The sequence below is a fragment of the Anabrus simplex genome, chromosome 2, assembly GCF_040414725.1.
Source record: "Anabrus simplex isolate iqAnaSimp1 chromosome 2, ASM4041472v1, whole genome shotgun sequence".
In the NCBI taxonomy this organism is placed as follows: domain Eukaryota; kingdom Metazoa; phylum Arthropoda; class Insecta; order Orthoptera; family Tettigoniidae; genus Anabrus; species Anabrus simplex.
In genome coordinates, this window is record NC_090266.1 from 290,708,299 (window position 1) to 290,735,818 (window position 27,520).

A 27,520-nucleotide genomic window follows, 5' to 3' on the forward strand; every position below is an offset into this window, starting at 1 on the left:
TGTCCAATAACGGACCATTTATATTGGTATTATAAATTTACTCATTCAGGACAAATATTTCAGATTCCCTATGGGAATCAACATCTATATCATCTGATGGCCAAGCAGGCATCAATTTTTAGTGATGGGACAAAGTCTCTTTGTGCATTGGCACTGCCGGTGGCTCCAGTTAGCTCACGCAGTGGCCTCCACGGTATGCACTAGCCAGCGTATTGGTAGGTGTGCTAGGTACCAACTGATGAGCCCACCCTAGCACACAAGGGCGAAACGCTGGCAACCAGGAATGAGTTAGCTGGAAAATTTGTAATGTCCAATAACGGACCATTTATATTGGTATTATAAATTTACTCATTCAGGACAAATATTTCAGATTCCCTATGGGAATCAACATCTATATCATCTGATGGCCAAGCAGGCATCAATTTTTAGTGATGGGACAAAGTCTCTTTGTGCATTGGCACTGCCGGTGGCTCCAGTTAGCTCACGCAGTGGCCTCCACGGTATGCACTAGCCAGCGTATTGGTAGGTGTGCTAGGTACCAACTGATGAGCCCACCCTAGCACACAAGGGCGAAACGCTGGCAACCAGGAATGAGTTAGCTGGAAAATTTGTAATGTCCAATAACGGACCATTTATATTGGTATTATAAATTTACTCATTCAGGACAAATATTTCAGATTCCCTATGGGAATCAACATCTATATCATCTGATGGCCAAGCAGGCATCAATTTTTAGTGATGGGACAAAGTCTCTTTGTGCATTGGCACTGCCGGTGGCTCCAGTTAGCTCACGCAGTGGCCTCCACGGTATGCACTAGCCAGCGTATTGGTAGGTGTGCTAGGTACCAACTGATGAGCCCACCCTAGCACACAAGGGCGAAACGCTGGCAACCAGGAATGAGTTAGCTGGAAAATTTGTAATGTCCAATAACGGACCATTTATATTGGTATTATAAATTTACTCATTCAGGACAAATATTTCAGATTCCCTATGGGAATCAACATCTATATCATACTAATGTCATTCCACGCCATCTCTCCGCTGACAGCTCAGAACATACCACTTATGCCTCGAATATTATTACAATATTTTTTTAAGTCCACCTGTTCAATACAATACAATATAAACCACTATTTCATATGGTTAATATTTTACACATAATACATACGGGCATCATCAGCCTATATCAATCTCAAAAATAATACATATGGAGTCTTTCTAATCTTATAAATTATGAATAACGATTTCATAAAACATTATACAATAACATCTAAAACAACGATAATGCACTAAAGTGTGTTAAAAAAAATTAAAAGTTTTTGAAGATTAAAATGTGGTTAAACATGAATATTTGAGAGTTTAAAACTAGAGAGAGAATAGTTACTTGTAACATACCACTTAGTCGAGCAGCTCTTCTTCTTTCTCTCAATTCTTCCCAACCCAAACATTGCAACATTTTTGTAACGCTACTCTTTTGTCGGAAATCACCCAGAACAAATCGAGCTGCTTATCTTTGGATTTTTTCGAGTTCTTGAATCAGGTAATCCTGGTGAGGGTCCCATACACTGGAACCATACTCTAGTTGGGGTCTTACCAGAGACTTATATGCACTCTCCTTTACATCCTTACTACAATCCCTAAACACCCTCATAACCATGTGCAGAGATCTGTACCCTTTATTTACAATCCCATTTATGTGATTACCCCAATGAAGATCTTTCCCTATATTAACACCTAGATACTTACAATGATCCCCAAAAGGAACTTTCACTCCATCAACGCAGTAATTAAAACTGAGAGGACTTTTCCTATTTGTGAAACTCACTACCTGACTTTTAACCCCGTTTATCAACATACCATTGCCTGCTGTCCATCTCACAACATTTTCGAGGTCACGTTGCAGTTGCTCACAATCTTATAGTTTATTTATCACTCTATAGAGAATAACATCATCTGCAAAAAGCCTTACCTCCGATTCCACTCCTTTACTCATATCATTTATATATATAAGAAAACATAAAGGTCCGATAATACTGCCTTGAGGAATTCCCCTCTTAATTATTACAGGGTCAGACAAAGCTTCACCTACTCTAACTCTCTGAGATCTATTTTCTAGAAATATAGCAACCCATTCAGTCACTCTTTTGTCTAGTCCAATTGCACTCATTTTTGCCAGTAGTCTCCCATGATCCACCCTATCAAATGCTATAGACAGGTCAACCGCGATACAGTCCATTTGACCTCCAGAATCCAAGATATCTGCTATATCTTGCTGGAATCCTACAAGTTGAGCTTCAGTGGAATAACCTTTCCTAAAACCGAATTGCCTTCTATCGAACCAGTTATTAATTTCACAAACATGTCTAATATAATCAGAAAGAATGCCTTCCCAAAGCTTACATACAATGCATGTCAAACTTACTCGCCTGTAATTTTCAGCTTTATGTCTATCACCCTTTCCTTTATACACAGGGGCTACAATAGCAACTCTCCATTCATCTGGTATAGCTCCTCCGACCAAACAATAATCAAATAAGTACTTCAGATATGGTACTATATCCCAACCCATTCTTTAGTATATCCCCAGAAATCTGATCAATTCCAACCGCTTTTCTAGTTTTCAACTTTTGTATCTTATTGAAAATGTCATTGTTATCATATGTAAATGTTATTACTTCTTTGGCCTTAGTCTCCTCCTCTATCTCGACATTATCTTTGTAACCAACAATCTTTACATACTGCTGACTGAATACTTCTGCCTTTTGAAGATCCTCACATACACACTCCCCTTGTTCATTAATTATTCCTGGAATGTCCTTCTTGGAACCTGTTTCTGCCTTAAAATACCTATACATACCCTTCCATTTTTCACTAAAATTTGTATGACTGCCAATTATGCTTGCCATCATGTTATCCTTAGCTGCCTTCTTTGCTAGGTTCAATTTTCTAGTAAGTTCCTTCAATTTCTCCTTACTTCCACAGCCATTTCTAACTCTATTTCTTTCCAGTCTGCACCTCCTTCTTAGTCTCTTTATTTCTCTATTATAATAAGGTGGGTCTTTACCATTCCTTACCACCCTTAATGGTACAAAACCTGTTTTCGCATTCCTCAACAATTTCTTGAAACCCATCCCAGAGTCTGTTTACAGTTTTATTTACCGTTTTCCACCGATCATAGTTACTTTTTAGAAACTGCCTCATGCCTGCTTTATCAGCCATATGATACTGCATAACAGTCCTACTTTTAAGACCTTCCTATCTATCACATTTATTTTTAACTACCACAAAAACAGCTTCATGATCACTAATACCATCTATTACTTCAGTTTCCCTATAGAGCTCATCTGGTTTTATCCAAGGCCCTACACCGCTGGCTGCGCAGTAGAGTGTGACTGGGGAAGAGCTGTCCATGCGCGTATCGCCATGTTGCGGGCACTCTGTAGCTCGCCGATGAGACCGTAGTATGGAATTCATGCATTAACTTCAATTACGCACAAATGAAAACACCTGTCGACAGGTTATTTTTATTCCTGCGATACAGGATAACACGGTAAGAAAAGATGTTAATTAGATACATCCAAAATAAAATGTTTAAAAGGTGCCGCTTTAGAAAGCAAAAGCAGAAGATCCGTACGGAAATATTTCTTTCCAAGCATCAGGGAAACTTAGCTATTTCCAGATCCTAATGCATTAATAATAAACGGCACAACCTACACCGATTAACATGAATACACGCAATAAATATACAAGAATCAAGACGGTAATAACACGGAAATGATACTTATTCTTACAAACTGAACACATTTGCATTGTTATTGAACAAATCTCCACAAATCATTTAGATAGCTGGCCTAGAAGTAACAGACGTAATAAAACATTTAGAAAACTGGATAAGAAGACTTCAAAATACACTAGTAATGATAGTAAATATATACCTACGTAGATAAACACATGTCTTAAATTTAGAGAACACTCTCCAAAAACAGAAAACATTGTATACCAGTACATTAAATTAATAATTTTCAAGAAAGAATATGTAGCTCACATTAGGCCTACTATAATGATCATGTTTGTAACTGATTTGTTTGCATATTCGGAATAGACACATGCAATTAAATCCTACACTCAGCAGTTAAGTTTTCATGAAAATACCAAGACATTTTCAAATCACAGCAGTTTACAACTTCAGTATGATTTCCAGATCATGAGGAGAAAACCAATCTCTTACCTGTGACATAGGAGACTGGAGAACATCAGTAATCTATCAATTCTTTCAATATTTACAGTTTTTACAAACAGTTGTATCAAAAGCAAGAATCTGTAATATTGGCAAAAAGAAAACCTGTGAAATAGATTCTATGAAAGTTACATGCCATATCGTTTCTTTCTGATGAATAATCACAGCAGATATTATTCAGTACTATGAACAGATTGTTGAAAAGGTACATGACTGCAGAAATCTGTAAAAAATAAAGCTATGCCCAGTGTTCACCACAAGTAACTTTGCTTACTTTACTAATTTCCATCTGAGTGACATTTTTCTTTTTTATTATTTCTAGGATGTGAAATAGTATATCAGGATGAGTATACTTCAGTTATGATTTCTATATGGTTTGGAAAATAGCTATCTAAAATCTACTGAGATATGCTGAGATTTTTATGTTTTGTGGGGCTTCCTGCACTAAAATAAATGTGCTCAGATGAAATGCACTGTGTAACAGTACTGACTGAATTGCTACATGGACTGGGATCTATGGTGTTATTCTGTTGATTTGTCTCTCCAAAATCTAACTTCCTTTTTAAAATCCTACAGGGAGCCTTTTCAGTCTGAAAAAAATAAATAGACCTATTGGGTCTACCATAAGAAAAAACTTATCATTGATAAAAAAAAAAAAAATTAAAATGAAGAAATACAATATCTAATCCAAATTACTCGAACTACAAGTACTTTTTGTAGATAATCTGGAAAGTCAAACAGTGTTGGAAATGCATCATCTTTTAGAATTTTGTTCCCTTCAGATTGCCAAAAACTTACTTCTGTGAAGTGAATTGAACATAGTATATGCAAATAAGTTGGAAAAAACTTGTCTCCTTTAACAGCAACTAGCCACTTTGACAGAAGTTCAGGCTTATTCAATGGAAATCTGTAAGCAATATGTCTAAAAATAATAGCCATGTATTCGAAATCAAAGAAATGTATATATTTCTATCTCCTCCTTTTTTTCTCAACCATTCCTGGTACAATGACAGAACATCCTCCAAGTGATTTATCACAGTATATTCTTCTGCTTCATAAATAGAACCTCATGTGATATATTTCAGAACAGAGTGGTGGAGCCAGCAATCATTCACATTTCACTCATTATTTTACCTTTTGAAAATATTCTTCCTGAAAAAACTCATTACACTAGTACTGCTCTACCTCATAATTCTACATGTATCTAACAATGAAAAGAATACCTAGCTTAGTTTAAGTTTCTCGGAATTAAATATATTTTTACCAGTTGGTTAAATTTAAGAGAGGAATAATATATCATTTAGGTTGCAAAATTCCCTCTCATACTATTCTCATCTTAAATACCAATATTAGCCCTAATGATTTCATAAACTCGAACTGAAAGGAGATTTCCTGAGCACAAATTAAAATGTGTTCTAACTTTTTATTACAGGAACATTATGATTCACATAAGGAAGAAGACACAGGAGCTTGAATATTAAGCATATACGAATATAACAGTTAAATAGGTAGTTTGATTAGTGTTTTCTAGTGCAAAGTAGTCAGCCTAGTCAAACTTCTCTGGAACAGCATACTTAACAATTCTTTTATTATAAAGGAGATGTGAAAACATGGGTAATGATATCAATAAATCATTTTTCTGATAATTGTTAACAATCTGAAGCCATAATTTGACCTAAAAATAGATGGGATTACCAAGCTTTATCAATCATATTTTTCGGATTCTAGGCCCGTGTTTATCGAAATTTTAATACGGGTACACAGTCTGTAAGAACAAAATGTGCGCTTTTTCAGAATAGCTGTTTAGTTCTTAAGAACTTCCCGTAATGAAATGAAAAACGCCAAGAAGAAGAAGCCTAAACATTGAGAATGCCACGTCCATACATACCTGAATCCACCACTCTGTAGCCCATTCTCGATTATGGTAATTTTATAACATTTCAATTTCTACTCACTTGTGAAAATAAATACCAGATCCTTTCTGATACCGATTTGTGCAATTGAAAGCTGCACAAGAGGTCAACATCGTGAATATTTCTCCACTCCGCACTTACGGCTTCACTTAGGCCTGCTCTCCTTTAATATCGCCAATCAATGTAAGCTCGCACTCATCACTAAAATAGTTGTCAATACTACAAATTATCACTTTATCACATAACACAACCACAGACCCACTAACCGATAGGAATCACCATGAAAAACACACAAGAAACTGTAAACATCACTACGTGTTAACCATGCATTCAAAACTGAAGCGCCCGCAACATGGCGATGCGCGAAGATATTCAATTTTCCGCATAGCACCAGCGCGCTCTGTGAGTCTAGATAAGTAATATTAAAGTCTTTGGTTTTATCAGCACCACATCCAGGATATTTTTCCCTCTGGTTGGTTCCATCACTTTCTGAATCAGCTGTCCTTCCCATATTAACTTATTTGCCATTTGTTGGCCATGCTTCTTGTCGTTCGCATTTCCTTCCCAATGGACATCTGGCAAATTCAGATCTCCCGCTACAATCACATTTCTTTCCATGTCGTTTCCCACATAGCTGACTATCCTATCAAATAATTCCGAATCCGCGTCAGTGCTACCTTTTTCCGATCTGTACACTCCAAATATATCAAGTTGCCTATTATCTTTAGAAATGAGCCTTACACCTAGAATTTCGTGTGTCTCATCTTTAACTTTTTCGTACCTTACAAATTCTTCTTTCACCAGAATGAACACTCCCACTCCCACCCTCCTATCCTATCTCTACGATATACACTCCAGTGCCGTGAGAAAATTTCTGCATCCATTATATCATTTCTCAGCCACGATTCAACTCCTATTACAATATCTGGTAAATATATATCTATTAAATTACTTAATTCTATTCCTTTCTTTACAATACTTCTACAGTTCAACACTAACAATTTTATGTCATCCCTACTTGATTTCCAGTTCCCTGTTCCCTTATCACCACTCCCTAGGCCATCCCGTTTCCTTGAATGTACCTCCCTATTACCCTTCCAAACAAATTTCCTAACTTATACGTACCACTGCGGTTTAAATGAAGGCCATCTGAGCGCAGATCCCTATCTCCTACCCACCCATTAGGATCTAGAAATTTCACTCCCAGTTTCCCACATACCCACTCCATAGTCTCATTTAAATCCCCAATCACCCTCCAGTCAGTATCCCTCCTACACAGTATTCCACTAATAACAATCTCCGCTTTCTTAAACTTCACCCGTGCTGCATTTACCAGATCCCACACATCTCCAACTATGTTGGTACTCATATCAGCTTGCCTTACGTTGTTGGTACCAACGTGAAACACTACCACCTTCTCCTTCCCCTCCTCCCTCTCTTCTACTTTCCTTAACATCTGCCTCAACCTAATTCCTGGATATCACCCTACCCTGGTACCCTTTCCTCCACACACTTTCCCCACGTGTCTAACGATGGAATCCCCCATGACCAGAGCCTCAACCCAACCCACCTCATTTGATCCCCTCCCCTCCTGGTCAGCCCTATCTTTCCTGATAGCTGCAGAACCTACTTCCTCCTCCCTTTTCTCAGAGGGAAGATGAGGGACAGGGAACTGTTGGTGAGATGTGTGGAAGTAGGAGGAAGGGAAAATGTAGGGAAGGGAAATGTAGAGTAGAGGATAGGAAAAGACAGGTGGAACAGGGGCATGGGAAAGAGAAAAGGGAGGAGGAAGTAGCTTCTGCAGCTATCAGGAAAGATAGGGCTGACCAGGAGGGGAGGGGATCAAATGAGGTGGGTTGGGTTGAGGCTCTGGTCATGGGGAATTCCATCGTTAGACACGTGGGGAAAGTGTGTGGAGGAAAGGGTACCAGGGTAGGGTGATATCCAGGAATTAGGTTGAGGCAGATGTTGAGGAAAGTAGAAGAGAGGGAGGAGGGGAAGGAGAAGGTGGTAGTGTTTCACGTTGGTACCAACAACGTAAGGCAAGCTGATATAAGTACCAACATAGTTGGAGATGTGTGGGATCTGGTAAATGCAGCACGGGTGAAGTTTAAGAAAGCGGAGATTGTTATCAGTGGAATACTGCGCAGGAGGGATACTGACTCGAGGGTGATTGGGGATTTAAATGAGACTATGGAGTGGGTATGTGGGAAACTGGGAGTGAAATTTCTAGATTCTAATGGGTGGGTAGGAGATAGGGATCTGCGCTCAGATGGCCTTCATTTAAACCGCAGTGGTACGTATAAGTTAGGAAATTTGTTTGGAAGGGTAATAGGGAGGTACATTCACGGAAACAATGCGAAAACAGGTTTGTACCTTTAAGGGTGGTAAGGAATGGTAAAGACCCACCTTATTATAATAGAGAAATAAAGAGACTAAGAAGGAGGTGCAGACTGGAAAGAAATAGAGTTAGAAATGGCTGTGGAAGTAAGGAGAAATTGAAGGAACTTACTAGAAAATTGAATCTAGCAAAGAAGGCAGCTAAGGATAACATGATGGCAAGCATAATTGGCAGTCATACAAATTTTAGTGAAAAATGGAAGGGTATGTATAGGTATTTTAAGGCAGAAACAGGTTCCAAGAAGGACATTCCAGGAATAATTAATGAACAAGGGGAGTGTGTATGTGAGGATCTTCAAAAGGCAGAAGTATTCAGTCAGCAGTATGTAAAGATTGTTGGTTACAAGGATAATGTCGAGATAGAGGAAGAGACTAAGGCCAAAGAAGTAATAAAATTTACGTATGATAACAATGACATTTTCAATAAGATACAAAAGTTGAAAACTAGAAAAGCGGCTGGAATTGATCAGATTTCTGGGGATATACTAAAGACAATGGGTTGGGATATAGTACCATATCTGAAGTACTTATTTGATTATTGTTTGGTCAAAGGAGCTATACCAGATGAATGGAGAGATGCTATAGTAGCCCCTGTGTATAAAGGAAAGGGTGATAGACATAAAGCTGAAAATTACAGGCCAGTAAGTTTGATATGCATTGTATGTAAGCTTTGGGAAGGCATTCTTTCTGATTATATTAGACATGTTTGTGAAATTAATAACTGGTTCGATAGAAGACAATTCGGTTTTAGGAAAGGTTATTCCACTGAAGCTCAACTTGTAGGATTCCAGCAAGATATAGCAGATATCTTGGATTCTGGAGGTCAAATGGACTGTATCGCGATTGACATGTCTAAAGCATTTGATAGGGTGGATCATGGGAGACTACTGGCAAAAATGAGTGCAATTGGACTAGACAAAAGAGTGACTGAATGGGTTGCTATATTTCTAGAAAATAGATCTCAGAGAGTTAGAGTAGGTAAAGCTTTGTCTGACCCTGTAATAGTTGAGAGGGGAGTTCCTCAGGGCAGTGTTATCGGACCTTTATGTTTTCTTATATATATAAATGATATGAGTAAAGGAGTGGAATTGGAGGTAAGGCTTTTTGCGGATGATGTTATTCTCTATAGAGTGATAAATAAGTTACAAGATTGTGAGCAACTGCAACGTGACCTCGAAAATGTTGTGAGATGGACAGCAGGCAATGGTATGTTGATAAACGGGGCTAAAAGTCAGGTTGTGAGTTTAACAAATAGGAAAAGTCCTCTCAGTTTTAATTACTGCGTTGATGGGGTGAAAGTTCCTTTTGGGGATCATTGTAAGTATCTAGGTGTTAATATAAGGAAAGATCTTCAGTGGGGTAATCACATAAATGGGATTGTAAATAAAGGGTACCGATCTCTGCACATGGTTATGAGGGTGTTTAGGGGTTGTAGTAAGGATGTAAAGGAGAGTGCATATAAGTCTCTGGTAAGACCCCAACTAGAGTATAGTTCCAGTGTATGGCACCCTCACCAGGATTACCTGATTCAAGAACTGGAAAAAATCCAAAGAAAAGCAGCTCGATTTGTTCTGGGTGATTTCCGACAAAAGAGTAGCGTTACAAAAATGTTGCAATGTTTGGGTTGGGAAGAATTGGGAGAAAGAAGAAGAGCTACTCGACTAAGTGGTATGTTACATGTAATAAATATCATTTTTGGTCCGTATTGATGATGTAGATTGAAATAATAACATTAAGTTATTGATTAGGTGGTCTAATAAATAACTTAATGTTATTATTTCAATAAGTGGTATGTTCCGAGCTGTCAGCGGAGAGATGGCGTGGAATTACATTAGTAGACGAATAGGTTTGAATGGAGCCTATAAAAGTAGGAAAGATCACAATATGAAGATAAAGTTGGAATTCAAGAGGACAAACTGGGGCAAATATTCATTTATAGGAAGGGGAGTTAGGGATTGGATTAACTTACCAAGGGAGATGTTCAATAAATTTCCAATTTCTTTGAAATCATTTCGGAAAAGGCTAGGAAAGCAACAGATAGGGAATCTGCCACCTGGGCGACTGCCCTAAATGCAGATCAGTATTGATTGATTTATTGATTGATTGAAACGGGATGGCCTAGGGAGTGGTAATAAGGGAACAGTGAACTGGAAATCAAGTAGGGATGACATAAAATTGTTAGTGTTGAACTGTAGAAGTATTGTAAAGAAAGGAATAGAATTAAGTAATTTAATAGATATATATTTACCAGATATTGTAATAGGAGTTGAATCATGGCTGAGAAATGATATAATGGATGCAGAAAGTTTCTCACCGCACTGGAGTGTGTATCGTAGAGATAGGATAGGAATGGTGGGAGGGGGAGTGTTCATTCTGGTGAAAGAAGAATTTGTAAGCTACGAAAAAGTTAAAGATGAGACACATGAAATTCTAGGTGTAAGGCTCATTTCTAAAGATAACAGGCAACTTGATATATTTGGAGTGTACAGATTGGGAAAAGGTAGCACTGACGCGGATTCGGAATTATTTGATAGGATAGTCAGCTATGTGGAAAACGACATGGAAAGAAATGTGACTGTAGCGGGAGATCTGAATTTGTCAGATGTCAATTGGGAAGGAAATGCGAACAACAGGAAGCATGGCCAACAAATGGCAAATAAGTTAATATGGGAGGACAGCTGATTCAGAAAGTGATGGAACCAACCAGAGGGAAAAATATCCTGGATGTGGTGCTGATAAAACCAGATGAGCTCTATAGGGAAACTGAAGTAATAGATGGTATTAGTGATCATGAAGCTGTTTTTGTGGTAGTTAAAAATAAATGCGATAGAAAGGAAGGTCTTAAAAGTAGGACTATTAGGCAGTACCATATGGCTGATAAAGCAGGCATGAGCAAGTTTCTAAAAAGTAACTATGATCTGTGGAAAACGGTAAATAAAAACGTAAACAAACTCTGGGATGGATTTAAAGAAATTGTTGAGGAATGCGAAAGCAGGTTTGTACCATTAAGGGTGGTAAGGAATGGTAAAGACCCACCTTATTATAATAGAGAAATAAAGAGACTAAGAAGGAGGTGCAGACTGGAAAGAAATAGAGTTAGAAATGGCTGTGGAAGTAAGGAGAAATTGAAGGAACTTACTAGAAAATTGAATCTAGCAAAGAAGGCAGCTAAGGATAACATGATGGCAAGTATAATTGGCAGTCATACGAATTTTAGTGAAAAATGGAAGGGTATGTATAAGTATTTTAAGGCAGAAACAGGTTCCAAGAAGGAGATTCCAGAAATAATTAATGAACAGGGGGAGTGTGTATGCGAGGATCTTCAAAAGGCAGAAGTATTCAGTCAGCAGTATGTAAAGATTGTTGGTTACAAGGATAATGTCGAGATAGAGGAGGAGACTAAGGCCAAAGAAGTAATAAAATTTACATATGATAACAATTACAATAAGATACAAAAATTGAAAACTAGAAAAGCGGCTGGAATTGATCAGATTTCTGGGGATATACTAAAGACAATGGGTTGGGATATAGTACCATATCTGAAGTATTTATTTGATTGGTCGGAGGAGCTATACCAGATGAATGGAGAGTTGCTATTGTAGCCCCTGTGTATAAAGGAAAGGGTGATAGACATAAAGCTGAAAATTACAGGCGAGTAATTTTGACATGCATTGTATGTAAGCTTTGGGAAGGCATTCTTCCTGATTATGTTAGACATGTTTGTGAAATGAATAACTGGTTCGATAGAAGGCAGTTCGGTTTTAGGAAAGGTTATTCCACTGAAGCTCAACTTGTAGGATTCCAGCAAGATATAGCAGATATCTTGGATTCTGGAGGTCAAATGGACTGTATCGCGATTTACCTGTCTAAAGCATTTGATAGGGTGGATCATGGGAGACTACTGGCAAAAATGAGTGCAATTGGACTAGACAAAAGAGTGACTGAATGGGTTGCTATATTTCTAGAAAATAGATCTCAGAGAATTAGAGTAGGTGAAGCTTTATCTGACCCTGTAATAATTAAGAGGGGAATTCCTCAAGGCAGTATTATCGGGCCTTTATGTTTTCTTACATATATAAATGATATATGTAAAGGAGTGGAAGCGGAGGTAAGGCTTTTTGCAGATGATGTTATTCCCTATAGAGTGATAAATAAACTATAAGATTGTGAGCAACTGCAACGTGACCTGGAAAATGTTGTGAGATGGACAGCAGGCAATGATATGTTGATAAACGGGTTTAAAAGTCGGGTTGTGAATTTCACAAATAGGAAAATTCCTCTCAGTTTTAATTACTGCATTGATGGGGTGAAAGTTCCTTTTGGGGATCATTGTAGGTATCTGGGTTTTAATATACGGAAAGATCTTCATTGGGGTAATCACATAAATGGGATTGTAAATAAAGGGTACAGATCTCTGCACATGGTTATGAGGGTGTTTAGGGGTTGTAGTAAGGATGTAAAGGAGAGGGCATATAAGTCTCTGGTAAGACCCCAACTAGAGTATGGTTCCAGTGTATGGGACCCTCACCAGGATTACCTGATTCAAGAACTGGAAAAAATTCAAAGAACAGCAGCTCGATTTGTTCTGGGTGATTTCCGACAAAAGAGTAGCGTTACAAAAATTTTGCAATGTTTGGGTTGGGAAGAATTGAGAGAAAGGAGAAGAGCTGCTCGACTAAGTGGTATGTTACATGTAACTAATCTCATTATTAGACCCGTATTGAACTATGCTATGATATACTAACAATTTGTTGGTTATTTTGATCCACCTTTTCAATACAAATTACAGTTTGTGTTGCTAAGTTGTAATGTTACAACACTAATTTACCGGGACATGTTTTGCTTTTATTCACAAGCATCATCAGCCTATACAATTGCCTCAAGGTTTGTCATATTTGGGTTGTTGTTACAAATTTCATTACATTGAATGTTAATCTAATTTCAGTGATAACAATATTTAAAACAAGAATAATATACACATTAAAAATTATGACAATATGATTTGCAATGTTAAAATGGATTAACTCTTAATTCTAAAACACATTGACGTCCAAAACACAGATTTTACAATTTGAAAATTTGGCTAAAAATTGTTTGCAATGTTAAAATAAAATTGATTCAACTATCAATATAAATATTGGATGTTAATATATAGGAGCCATAGTTTCTGAAGTGCGTTGGTTTCTAGAATACAGTAACATTTCTGTATTGAGAATTTTAGTTAAGAATTGTGCTCTCTAAATAATGTTATTTAAAAAGACTGTAATTTTGCATTATGCGTGATTAATCATGATGATAATCTAGAATTGAAGTCTTGAGTTCGTTGGAAAATGGCTTCTAGATTTGATGAGGCTTGCTGCTGCAGTTTGGCAATTTGATCAGAGGAAGTATTGACATATTTAATTCTTGTTTGTAGCGACCAGACTCTCCGTTGGAAGTTGATTGTTTTGATGTAAGTTATGGTTAAAAGGGGCTTCAATCCAACAGACAATAGTCACAGTAACGCAATAAGGCCCACAAGATTCTGTAGCAGCAGACAAAGGGATGCTTCTTCCATTCCATAAATCGAAAGAAACATAATCAGATACCGGTACTCAAAATTTGGATTGAAGCCCCTTTTAACCATAACTTACATCAAAACAATCAACTTCCAACGGAGAGTCTGGTCGCTACAAACAAGAATTAAATATGTCAATACTTCCTCTGATCAAATTGCCAAACTGCAGCAGCAAGCCTCATCAAATCTAGAAGCCATTTTCCAACGAACTCAAGACTTCAATTCTAGATTATCATCATGACTAATCACGCATAATGCAAAATTACAGTCTTTTTAAATAACATTATTTAGAGAGCACAATTCTTAACTAAAATTCTCAATACTGAAATGTTACTGTATTCTAGAAACCAACGCACTTCAGAAACTATGGCTCCTATATATTAACATCCAATATTTATATTTATATTTATGACTCAAATTTTAATGCCAAATTATAGTTGAATCAATTTTATTTTAACATTGCAAACAATTTTTAGCCAAATTTTCAAACTGTAAAAACTGTGTTTTGGACGTCAATGTGTTTTAGAATTAAGAGTTAATCCATTTTAACATTGCAAATCATACTGTCATAATTTTTAATGTGTATATTATTCTTGTTTTAAATATTGTTATCACTGAAATTAGATTTACATTCAATGTAATGAAATTTGTAACAACAACCCAAATATGACAAACCTTGAGGCAATTGTATAGGCTGATGATGCTTGTGAATAAAAGCGAAACATGTCCCAGCTAATTAGTGTTGTAACATTACAACTTAGCAACACAAACTGTAATTTGTATTGAAAAGGTGGATCAAAATAACCAACAAATTGTTAGTATATCATAAGTGGTATATTCCGAGCTGTCAGCGGAGAGATGGCGTGGAATGACATTAGTAGGCGAATAAGTTTGAGTGGCATTTATAAAAGTAGGAAAGATACAATATGAAGATAAAGTTGGAATTCAAGAGGACAAACTGGGGCAAATATTCATTTATAGGAAGGGGATTTAGGGATTGGAATAACTTACCAAGGGAGACGTTCAATAAATTTCCAATATCTTTGAAATTATTTAGGAAAAGGCTAGGAAAGCAACAGATAGGGAATCTGCCACCTGGGCGACTGCCCTAAATGCAGATCAGTATTCACTGATTGCTAGTATCATTCTTAAATTTCTGGCAGTACCGGTAATCGAACCCGGGCCTACGAGGATGGCAGCTAATAGTGCTAACTGTTACGCTACGGAAGTGGACAACAAAGTTGATTCAAAATTTCTGATTGAAGAGTAGGAAGCTGAGTGCCAAGAAAACTTGGCACATGCCAAGCGAGCTAAAACCATAAAAAGTCATATGCTTGTGTTAATCAAAATTCCATTATATTGTGTTCATTTTCTGTTGGCTTATGCATAAACATGTGTGTATATTTACACATGAGTTGTAAAAGAGAGCAATTTAAAATTTATAAATAATGTTTATTTGACGAAGTGCAGCTTAATTAGTAAAATAAGCAACAAGTTAAATACATATCATATTGGATCATACCTGAACATTCTTTGCCTTAATGTCTGCAGCAAATATGAATTCTCCTCCTTCAAAATCATCATTCAAGTATATGATTGCACTGAAAAGAGAGAAAAATAATGCAAAGAAAAAAAGAAAAGAAAGAATCTGAAGGGATGCAAAATAAACTAAAATGAAGAAACTAACATTTTCACTTTACTATATTTTGCTGTTGTATTTGAGTAACTTAGTAGATATATCCAACATTTAAAGTCATAGATTTTACTGAAACAATAGTATATGAAACAAAGCTATTTCAAGAATACAGCTTCCAGTTGAGGTAGCTAAATAAAATTCAGTAAACTCAATCACCAAAAATTATCAGTATTTCACCCTTGTGCGGCATGGGCTCTCAGTTGGACAATCCCGTCCCGTCCTGTCCCCTCAGCACTACCGGCAGCTGACGACCACATTGCGGAGGAGCTCCCGGTCACCCCAGCTGCAGACCTCTCCAAGGACTCCGCCACAGTATCAACTGCCCCCGCGCTGAACAAGATGTAGGACAGCGTCGCAATGGTATGATGATAAACAGGGTTAAAAGTCAGGTCGTGAGCTTAACAAATAGGAAAAGTCTTCTCAGTTTTAATTACTGCGTTGATGGGGTGAAAGTTCCTTTTGGGGATCATTGTAAGTATCTAGGTGTTAATATAAGGAAAGACCTTCATTGGGGTAATCACATAAATGGGATTGTAAATAAAGGGTACAGATCTCTGCACATGGTTATGAGGGCGTTTAGGGGTTGTAGTAAGGATGTAAAGAAGATGGTATATAAGAGTCTGGCAAGACCCCAACTAGAGCATGGTTCCAGTGTACGGGACACTCACCAGGATTATTTGATTCAAGAACTGGAAAAAATCCAACGAAAAGCAGCTCGATTTGTTCTCGGTGATTTCTGACAAAAGAGTAGCGTTACAAAAATGTTGCAAAGTTTGGACTGGGAAGAATTGTGAGAAAGAAGATGAGCTGCTTGACTAAGTGGTATGTTGTAAGAGACTAACCTCATTTTTTCCGTATTGAAAGTCAGGGTTAAAAGTCATGTTGTGAGTTTCACAAATAGGAAAAGTCCTCTCAGTTTTAATTACTGCGTTGATGGGGTGAAAGTTCCTTTTGGGGATCATTGTAAGTATCTAGGTATCCTAAACTTAGGACAACAAATACCCATCCTCCACAAACTTGCTGGGTTATACAGGGAGCTTCTGAATCAACTCTTCACTCCTAAGCATTGGAGTTGGTTTTTCCTGAAGCTGAATACTGCTTTTCTGTGTGGATGAACAGTCCGCACATCAAATAAGGTAGATACGGTCTTAAATCAGACAATGCATTATCAGCAGCTTAGTGAAATCCATTTCTCTTTTCTGGCTGCCCATGCTTAGCCACATAGAACCTCTAGAATAAGAAGAATGAAGAACTTAGTCCAAGAGTACAAAAAATTATCAACAAACATAGCACTCCCCATCCATGAAGATACAGCTTTAGACTTAGGACGCCTATAACCAAGATTCCACCAGTTAAAATAGCACAAAAACTTTAATGCAGCAACCGAATAGTGATCACAATGGAATAAGGAGCTCCAAATGAGTGGCAGGCATTATTTAACACCCAGTCCCCTCCAGTTGGTGTTGATTTTCTGCACAAAGCAATCAAATCTTTTACACCCTCCCCTGTTAAGGTTTTTCCGAAAACAAAAGAAGGCATGTTTCCTTATTTTTAAGGGAGGTTCCAAATAGCAATTTTCACATCTGCAAAATGTTAAGTTTTTGAGATATACTGCAGATACGCTAATTTTAAAAATTCAACCCCTTTTATCCTTCAGTGGATTTTCCAAATAAAATATTTATGTTTCTTTAATTTTACAGGAAATTCCAAATACCAGTTTTCAAATCTGTAATATGTTAGTGTCAGAGATAAATTGCAGATATAGTCTTTTTTAAAATTCACACCGTTTTTCACTCCTGTTCACCCCTTATTCATCGGATTAACCAAAAACACAAAAATACGTGTTTTTTAATTTTTAAAGGTAATTCCAAATACCAGTTTTTACGTCTGTAACCTTTTATATTTCTGAGATATAGACATCCTCATTTTAAAAATTCACCCCCCTTTTCATCCCATTAGCGATGGAATATCCAAAAATCCTCCTTCAGCGAGCACCTACATGTTAATATGAATGTATTCCCAAAATTTCATTTCTTTATGTCCAGTAGTTTTGGGTCGGTCGGTCAGGACAAGTTATTTTATATATATAGACTAGCAATTACCCGCGGCTTCACTTGTGTGGATTTTGTAATTTGATCAAAGTAATCGTTCCTCGTCATTCTACCAAGACATTACCTGAAAGTTACTTCACCCAAAAACTGAGTTTCATTTACTGCAGAAATTCTTTGTAAACCATGTCTGTGGTATTACCTTTTGGGGCTAAGATGACCATGCGACATAGAATTGTACATGTGAGAAACAGACTTCTCTCAAGTCGAAGAAATAATAAATTACATGTTTCGTTATTTTAAAGGAGATTCCAAATACCTATTCCCACATCTGTAACACCTTCAGTTTTTGATATATACATAAGTATCTTCATCAAGAGAATTCAACCCCTTCATCAGTCTTTCCCCCACCTCCACCCCAATCTAAGTGTATTTTCCAAAAACAAAAATACATGTTTTTTTAAAGGAGATTCCAATTACCAAATTTCACGTCTGTAACATCTTCTGCTTTTTAAGATATTAGTATCCCCATAAAAACCCCTGTAATTCAACTATTTTTCACTCCTTTTCACTCCCCATTAAGTGCCTTCTCCGAAAACAAAAAAGGTACATGTTAATATATCTTCAAAGGACTTTCAAACACCAACTTTATTGTCTCTAACATGTTAAGTTTTTGACATATAATGTAGATATACCGGTACTCATTTCAAAAATTCACCCGCTTTTCCAATTCTTTTCAGCCTTTTAACTGGATTTTTCGAAAACAAAAAATATGTGTTTCATTATTTTTAAAAGAGATCCCAAATAATAGTTTTCTTGTCTGTACGTCTGTAACCCCTTCAGTTTTAGAGATAAATGTATACTCATAAGAATAATTCAACTTCTTCTTCTTGACTTCTTTCCACCCATATCCCGCCTTAAGTGGACTTTCCGAAAACAAAAATATGTGTTTCTTTATTTTGAAAGGAAATACAAAATCATTTTTGGAGTTATAAGTATCCTCATAAAAGTATTTCAACTTCTTTTTCACCCCCCCCCTTTTCCCTACCCATTAAGTTGATTCCCACCTACCCAAATGTGCGTGTTTCTTTATTTTAAAAGGAGATTCCAAATACAAATTTTCACGCCTTTAACATCTTTAGCTTTTGAAATATAACTATCCTCATACAAAGAATTCAACTAATTTTTGAGTTCATTCATCTCCCTTTAGTGGATTTTCAAAAGGAAAAAAAGGAACACATGTTTCTTTACATTGAAAGAAGATTCCAAATACAAATGCTCATGGCTCTAACATCTTCAGTTTTTGAGATATAAGTATCCGCATAAAAAGAATTCAACCCCTTGATCAGCACTTCCGCCACCCCCATCTGAATGTATTTTCTGAAAACAACATACATACATTACATTATCATTATAGACCGTTATGCCTTTCAGTGTTCAGTCTGCAAGCCTCTGTGAATTTACTAAACGTCGCCACAATCCTCGATTTGCAACTAGTGTTGTAACCTCATTTAGTTCTATACCTCTTATCTTTAAATTGTTAGAAACTGAGTCTAACCATCATCGTCTTGGTCTACCTCTACTTCTCTTACCGTCCATAACAGAGTCCATTATCCTCCTAGGTAACCTATCCTCCTCCATTTGCCTCACATGACCCCACCACCGAAGCCGGTTTATGCATACAGCTTCATCCATCAAGTTCATTCCTAAATCAGCCTTTATCTCTTCATTCTGTGTACCCTCCTGCCATTGTTCCCACCTGTTTGTACCAGCAATCATTCTTGCTACTTTCATGTCCGTTACTTCTAACTTATGAATAAGATATCCTGAGTCCACCCAGCTTTCGCTCCGGAAAAAGCAAAGTTGGTCTGAAAACAGACCGATGTAAAGATAATTTTGTCTGGGAGCTGACTTCCTTCTTAAAGAATACTGCTGATCGCAACTGCGACCTCACTGCATTAGCTTTACGACACCTTGATTCAATCTCACCTACTATATTACCATCCTGGGAGAACACACAACCTAAATACTTGAAATTATCGACCTGTTCTAGCTTTGTATCACCAATCTGACATTCAATTCTGTTGAATTTCTTACCTACTAACATCAATTTAGTCTTCGAGAGGCTAATTTTCATACCATACTCATTGCACCTATTTTCAAGTTCCAAGATATTAGACTGCAGGCTTTCGGCATAATCTGCCATTAAGACCAAGTTGTCAGCTTAGGCCAGCCTGCTTACTACATTTCCACCTAACTGAATCCCTCCCTTCCATTTTATACCTTTCAGCAAATGATCCATGTAAACTATGAACAGCAAAGGTGAAAGATTACAGCCTTGTCTAACCCCTGTAAGTACCCTGAACCAAGAACTCATTCTACCATCAATTCTCACTGAAGCTCAATTGTCAACATAAATGCCTTTGATTGATTTTAACAATCTACTTTTAATTCTATATTCCCACAGTATAGCGAACATCTATTCCCTCGATACCCTGTCAAATGCTTTCTCTAGATCTACGAAACATAAACACAACTGCCTATTCCTCTCGTAGCATTTTTCAATTACCTGGCGCATACTGAAAATCTGATCCTGACAGCTTCTCTGTGGTCTGAAATCACACTGGTTTTCATCCAACTTCCTCTCAACGACTGATCGCACCCTCCCTTCCAAGATGCCAGTGAATGCTTTGCCTGGTACACTAATCAATGAGATACCTCGATAGTTGTTGCAATCATTCCTGTTCCCTTGCTTGTAGATAGGTGCAATTACTGCTTTTGTCCAATCTGAAGGTACCTTACCAACAGTCCATGCTAATCTTACTATTCTATGAAGCCATTTCATCCCTGCCTTCCCACTATACTTCACCATTTCAGGTCTAATTTCATCTATTTCAGCTGCCTTATGACAATGGAGTTTATTTACCATCCTTTCCACTTTCTCAAGCATAATTTCACCAACATCATTTTCCTCCCCTCCATGAGCTTGGCTGTTCGCAACAGCACCAGGAAGATTTCATTTTACATTCAGAAGATGTTCAAAATATTCCCTCCACCTCTCCAGTAATTCCCTGGGGTCTATTATGAGTTCACCTGAATTACTCAAAACACTGTTCATTTACTTTTTCCCTCCCTTCCTAAGATTCTTTATTACTGTCCAGAAAGGTTTCCCTTCTGCTTGACCTAGCCTTTCCAGGTTATTTCCAAAATCTTCCCAAGACTTCTTTTTGGATTTAACAACTATTTGTTTCGCTCTGTTTCTTTCATCTACGTACAAATCCCTGTCTGCCTCAGCCCTTGTTTGGAGCCATTTCTGATAAGCCTTCTTTTTACGTTTACAAGCTGCCCTTACTTGATCATTCCACCAAGATGTTCGCCTTTTCCCATCTTTACACACAGTTGTTTCTAGACATTCCCTTGCTCTTTCTACTACAGCATCCCTGTATGCCATTCCTTCACTTTCTATATCCTGAACCTGCTTACTGTCTACTGTTCCATACTTCTCACTAATCATATCCATGTACTTCTGTCTAATTCCCTCATCCTGGAGACTTTCTACCCTTATTCGTTTGCAGACAGATTTCACTTTCTCTACCCTAGGTCTAGAGATACTTAGTTCACTACAGATCAGATAGTGGTCTGTATCATCGAAAAATCCCCGGAAAACTCGTAGATTCATAACAGATTTCCTGAATTCGAAGTTGGTTAAGATATAGTCTATTATGGATCTGGTACCCCTAGCCTCCCATGTGTAGCAGTGAATAGCCTTATGCTTGAAGAATGTATTCGTAACTGCTAAACCCATACTAGCACAGAAGTCCAGCAAACGCTTAACATTCCCATTAGCTTCCGTATCTTCCCCACATTTACCAATCATCCTTTCGTATCCTTCAGTTCTATTCCCAACTCTCGCATTGAAATCGCCCATTAGCACTATTCTATCCTTGCTGTTGACCCTGACCACGATGTCACTCAATGCATCATGAAACTTGTCAACTTCATCCTCATCTGCACTCTCACATGGTGAATACACAGAGACAATTCTAGTCCTAATTCCTCCAACTGACAAATCTATCCACATCATTTGCTCATTTACCTGCCTAACAGAAACTATGTTACATGCAATGGTATTCCTGATAAACAGCCCTACCCCAGACTCTGCCCCTACCTTTCTAACACCCGTCAAGTACACTTTATAATCTCCTATCTCTTCCTCGTTATCTCCCCTTACCCGAATATCACTTACTCCTAGCACATCCAGATGAATCCCCTTTGCTGACTCAGCCAGTTCTACTTTCTTTCTTCCATAAGTCCCATTAATATTGTTAGCACACCATCGAATTCCATTTTGTTCACCAAGTTTTTTCCAAGGAGTACCTCAGCTGTCAAATGGGAGGGGACTCTGTTACTCCCATAGGTCCGAGGCTTGCTTAAAATGTTCTGAGCTCGGTAAATTCATGAAGCAGGATGCTACCCTACTTACACATAGTCCAAGTGAGGATCTCTCCTCTAACGGGTTATGAACCACCGGTGAATTGTATAGTCCTAGCCTCCTGAGCACAAGGAGGGCCATTACTCAGAATATGTGCGAGATGCCCACTCCCATTACATAGCAACTAGTATCCCGACTCTCAGGACGACTTACTACGCCACTCAGCCGTTGCCCATGGTTCATGAACTAGGACGTGACTACAGTAGGCCACACCATGAACCATTTCCAAAAACCAAAATACATGTTTTTTACTTTTAAAGGAGATTCCAAATACCAATTTTCATGTCTGTAACATCTTCAGTTTTTAAGATCTAAGGGTAGTATCCTCATAAATAGCTCGTATAATTCAACAATTTTTCACTTTGTTTCACCCCCCGTAAGTGCCTTTTCCAAAAAACAAAATAGTACATGTTCCTGTATATTTAAAAGACTTTCCAAATACCAAGTTTCTTATCTCTAACATGTTAAATTTATTGACATATAGTGTTTTCTTTGTTATTGGCTTTACGTCGCACCGACGCTGATAGGTCTTATGGTGACGATGGGATAGGAAAAGCCTACGAGTTGGAAGGAAGTGGCTGTGGCCTTAAATAAGATACAACCCCAGCATTTGCCTGGTGTGAAAATGGGAAACCATGGAAAACCATCTTCAGGGCTGCCGACATTGGGATTCGAACTCACTATCTCCCGGATGCAAGCTCACAGCCGCGCACCTCTAAATGCACGGCCAACTCGCCCGGTGACATATCATGTAGATATACCGTACCAATTAAAAAATTCCCCCGCTTTTCCAATTCTTTTCAGCACCTTAATTGGATTTTCCTGAAACAAAAAAATACGTGTTTCATTATTTTTAAAGAAGATTCCAAATACCAGTCTTCATATCTGTACGTCTGTAACACCTTCAGTTTTTGAGATAAATGTATACTCATAAATATAATTCACCTTTTTCTTCTTCACTTCTTTCCATCCCTCTCCCGTCTTAAGTGGGCTTTCCGAAAACAAAAAAATACTTCTTTCTTTATCTTGAAACGAAATTCAATATACCAACTTTCACGTCTGTAACAGCTTCAGTTTTTAAAATAAAGTGTCCTCATAAACATATATCGACTTCTTATTTACTTATTTTCAACCCCACACCCCTTACGTCGATCTTCCAAAAAGAAAAAAAAAGTGTGGTTACTTGCTTTTAAAGGAGATTCCAAATACTATGTTTCACGTCTGTAACAGCTTTAGTTTTTGAGATATAAGTGTCCTCATAAAATTAATTCAACTCATTTTTCACCCTAGCCCGTTAAGTTGATTCCCTCCCCCCTCCAAAAAAAGCATGTTGGTTTATTTTTAAAGGAGATTCCAAATACAAATTTTTCACATCTTTTAACATCTTCAGTTTTCAAGATATAAGTATCCTCATAAAAAATAATTCATCTATTTATCACTTCTTTTCACCCCCCGTTAAGTGCCTTCTCCAAAAACAAAAAGGTACATGTTCCTGTATTTTTAGAGGACTTTCCAAATACCAAGCTTCTTGTCTCTAACATGTTAAGTTTTTGACATATAATGCAGATACTCCGGTGCTCATTTTAAAAATTAACCCGCTTTTCCAGTTCCTTTCAGCCCCCTAACTGGATTTTCCAAAAACATAAAAAATACGTGTTTCATTATTTTTAAAGGAGATTCCAAATGCCAGTTTTCATGTCTGTACGTCTGTAACACCTTCAGTTTTTGAGATAAATGCATACTCATACAAACAATTCAAATTTTTCTTGTTCACTTCTCTCCACCCCTCTCCCGCCTTAAGTGGGCTTTCCGAAAACAAACAAAAATACTTTTTACTTTATCTTGAAACAAAATTCAATATACCAACTTTCACGTCTGTAACAGCTTCAGTTTTTAAAATAAAGTATCCTCATAAACATATATCAACTTCTTATTTACTTATTTTCAACCCCACACCCCTTATGTCGATTTTCCGAAAAGAAAAAAAAAAGTGTGTTTCCTTGTTTTTAAAGGAGATTCCAAATTCTAACTTTGATGTCTGTAACATCTTCAGTTTTTGAGATATAAGTATCCTCATGCAAAGAATTCAACACACTTTTCTGTTCATTCAGCTCCCTTAAGTGGATTTTCCAAAGTCAAAAGTACACGTGTTTCCTTACTTTGAAAGAAGATTCCAAATACAAATGCCTCTAACATCTTCAGTTTTTGAGATATATATATATCTTCATAAAAAGAATTCAACTCCTATTTCACCCCAGCCCATTAAGCTGATTCCCTTCCTCCAAAAAATGTGTGTCTCTTTATTTTTTAAGGGGATTCCAAATACCAATTCTCACGTCTGTAACATCTTTTTTTTTGTGATATAAGTATCCTCACAAAAAGAATTCAACTGTTTTTTCTCCTCACCCCCCGTTAAGTTGATTCCCCCCCAGAATGCGTGTTTGTTTATTTTAAAAGAGATTCCAAACACCAATTTTCACATCTGTAACCATCAGTTTTTAAGATGTAAGTATCGACATAAAAAGAATTCAATGTTTTAACTTCCTTTCACCCTCCCTCCTTAAGTAAATTTTCCAAAAACAAAAAATACGTGTTTATTTATAAAGGAGCTTCAAAATACCAATTATCATAACTGTAACATCTTCTGTTTTCAAGATATGTGTCCTCATAAAAGGAATTCAATTCCTCCTCCCCTCGCAAGTTTATTTTCCCACTAAAATGCACGTTTCTTTATTTTAAAAGAGATTCCAAATACCAATTTTCACATCTGTATCAACTTAACTTTTCATAATATATAAGTATCCTCATACAAATAATTCAATAAATTTTTCAATTCTTTCACCCCCCTTAATTGGATAGATGTGTACATAAATATCTCTAGATTTGATTTTATCATGGCAATTATTTAAGGAGATTCATTTTTATTTATTTAACCCTCTATTGCGTACTGTTGCCATTAGGCAACAAATAACTTTTCACCTGTATAAATGGATACATATTGTAGACAGACTAGTTTTATGGCACACCTTCAACTGTACAGTCAATTAAACACATATCCCAGTGATGCCTTGTTTCTTTATTTTGTAAGGGGATTCCAAATACCAATTCTCACGTCTGTAACATCTGTTTTAGCCCTACAACCAAAGGTACTCCTTCCACTCTGTCTACATCCCCCCTTAACTGGATAGATGTGTACATAAATGTCTCTAGATTTGATTTAATCATGGCAATTATTTAAGGAGATTCATTTTTATTTATTTAATGTGTTGTAAATATATGTATATAAATGTCTCTAGATTTAGTTTTAACTTGGCAATTATTTTAGGATATTAGTTTTATTTATTTAAGGAGTTTTTGTTGTATATTTTTTATTGAATCATCTACAATTCGGTAAATAACCCGCTGATGATAAATAAATCTATCTATCTGTCTATCTACCTATCCACATGCCTCAGAAGCACATCTATGCTCAGGGCACATGTACAGGTTATAGTAGCTCAGGATATAGTATGCAAAGTCTGCGACATGCAGGAAGACAGGATATGCTGAACAAGTCACTACCATGAACTTTAGAGACTTCACAGTTTCTAAGTAACTTGTACAAAACTCCTGCTCTCCTGATACTGATGAGTTCCCTTAGTGTTGCACTTCCAACACATTAGGCAGGCCATGCATGTCTCATCTATTCTCAGTTCTGGCAACTAGTACCCTTACGTATGTAGATCATCCTACTGTGCTACAAAAGTACAATCCACAACAGCTATCAAGTAAGCTCTCTTATTTAAAGACCTCTCTGGTAACAGAATTACCAGAATGTAACAAGAATTGAACCTTTGAACTCAAGCTCAGAAATATGACCACTACCTTCTTTAGGAAAGATTGAACCCACAACTTTGTATGAAAGAGTCAACTGAGTGAGCTAACAGACTTCACTCTCTGGGGTACGGTGCATGCACAGTGGTCCTGTACCTCCTATAAGAGCCCAAAAGAGCCAATATACACACATTAGCCAATGTGGCAGTTTCCCAGAGTTACTCCCATAACAGTAGTGTATTCCAGCCATCTTGTTCAGTACTCTTATCACAGGCCCTGAGAACCGAGCGAGTTGGCCGTATGGTGAGGGGTGTGCATCTGTAAGATTACATTCAGGAGACAGTGGCACTGTTGGCAGCCCTGAAGATGGTTCTCTGTAGTTTCCCATTTTCACACCAGACAAATGTTGGGGCTGTACCTTACCTGTACATCAGAACTCTGTAAGAGATTAGCCAGGGTGTGGTATCTGTTGCGGAAACTGAAAAGTTGCATCAGTCGGGATATGCTACTTGCATCCTATCATGCTTTCTTTCACCCTCATATAATGTATGGGATCAGGTTATGGGGCAATTGTCCTGCATCAAATAATGTATTTATTTGGCAGAAAAAGGCAGTCCATCTAATTGCTGGATTAGAATTTAGAGACTCCTATAAAACTTCCTTTGTGAGCCTAAAAATTATGACAGATCCCTGTTTATATATTCTCACAAATATTATGCATGTGAAAGAGAATCTTTCCGAATTTAAAGAAAGATCTACAGTTCACATGCACGACACAAGATACAAGAATGATCTGGATACTCCTTATTCCAGGCTTAGTAAAATCACAAACAGCCACTGTTATCAACAGCTTAAGATGTACTATAAGCTTCCACTACCTATTCAAACATTAGACAATAGTGCATTTAACAGGGCACTGTCACAGTCTTTAAGGAAAAAGGCATTTTATAGTGTAGAAGAGTATCTAGAATGTGGTATTTTGAAAACTGACCTAATATAGGTAGCTAAAATAATTTTTCTAATGACTCAGGCATTATGGCTAAGATATCATCTATAGATTATTTTTATTAATACTGACAATACCTAGTGTACATTTTCTGTACTTGATGGTGGAAGCAATAAAATATCTAAAAATATCTAAATATCTAAGGCCATGGCCGATTTCTTCCCACTCCTAGCCCTTTTCTAACCCATTGTTGCCATAAGACCTATTTGTGTTGGTGTGACGTAAAGCAACTTGTTAAAAAAATAGACCCTGAGGTTGTACTGTTCCATCTCCGCAGAGTTATTCCCATAAGATCAATGTGTAACAGCCATCTTGCCCTGTAGCCCTGCGTCAGCTCCCGAGACCTAGTTGCATAAG

At 37.3% G+C, this 27,520-nt stretch overlaps 1 protein-coding gene across 2 annotated transcripts in view; it reads right to left on the reverse strand.

The window, feature by feature from the left end:
* Positions 1 to 27,520, reverse strand: part of LOC136864067 (prolyl 3-hydroxylase 2) — a 540,144-nt gene that overhangs the window by 17,448 nt on the left and 495,176 nt on the right. For both annotated transcript variants that reach the window (XM_067140608.2, XM_067140609.2), the window contains exon 11: positions 15,631 to 15,709. In XM_067140608.2, the coding sequence (XP_066996709.2) occupies positions 15,631 to 15,709 (79 nt within the window). The remainder of the gene's footprint in view (positions 1 to 15,630; positions 15,710 to 27,520) is intronic.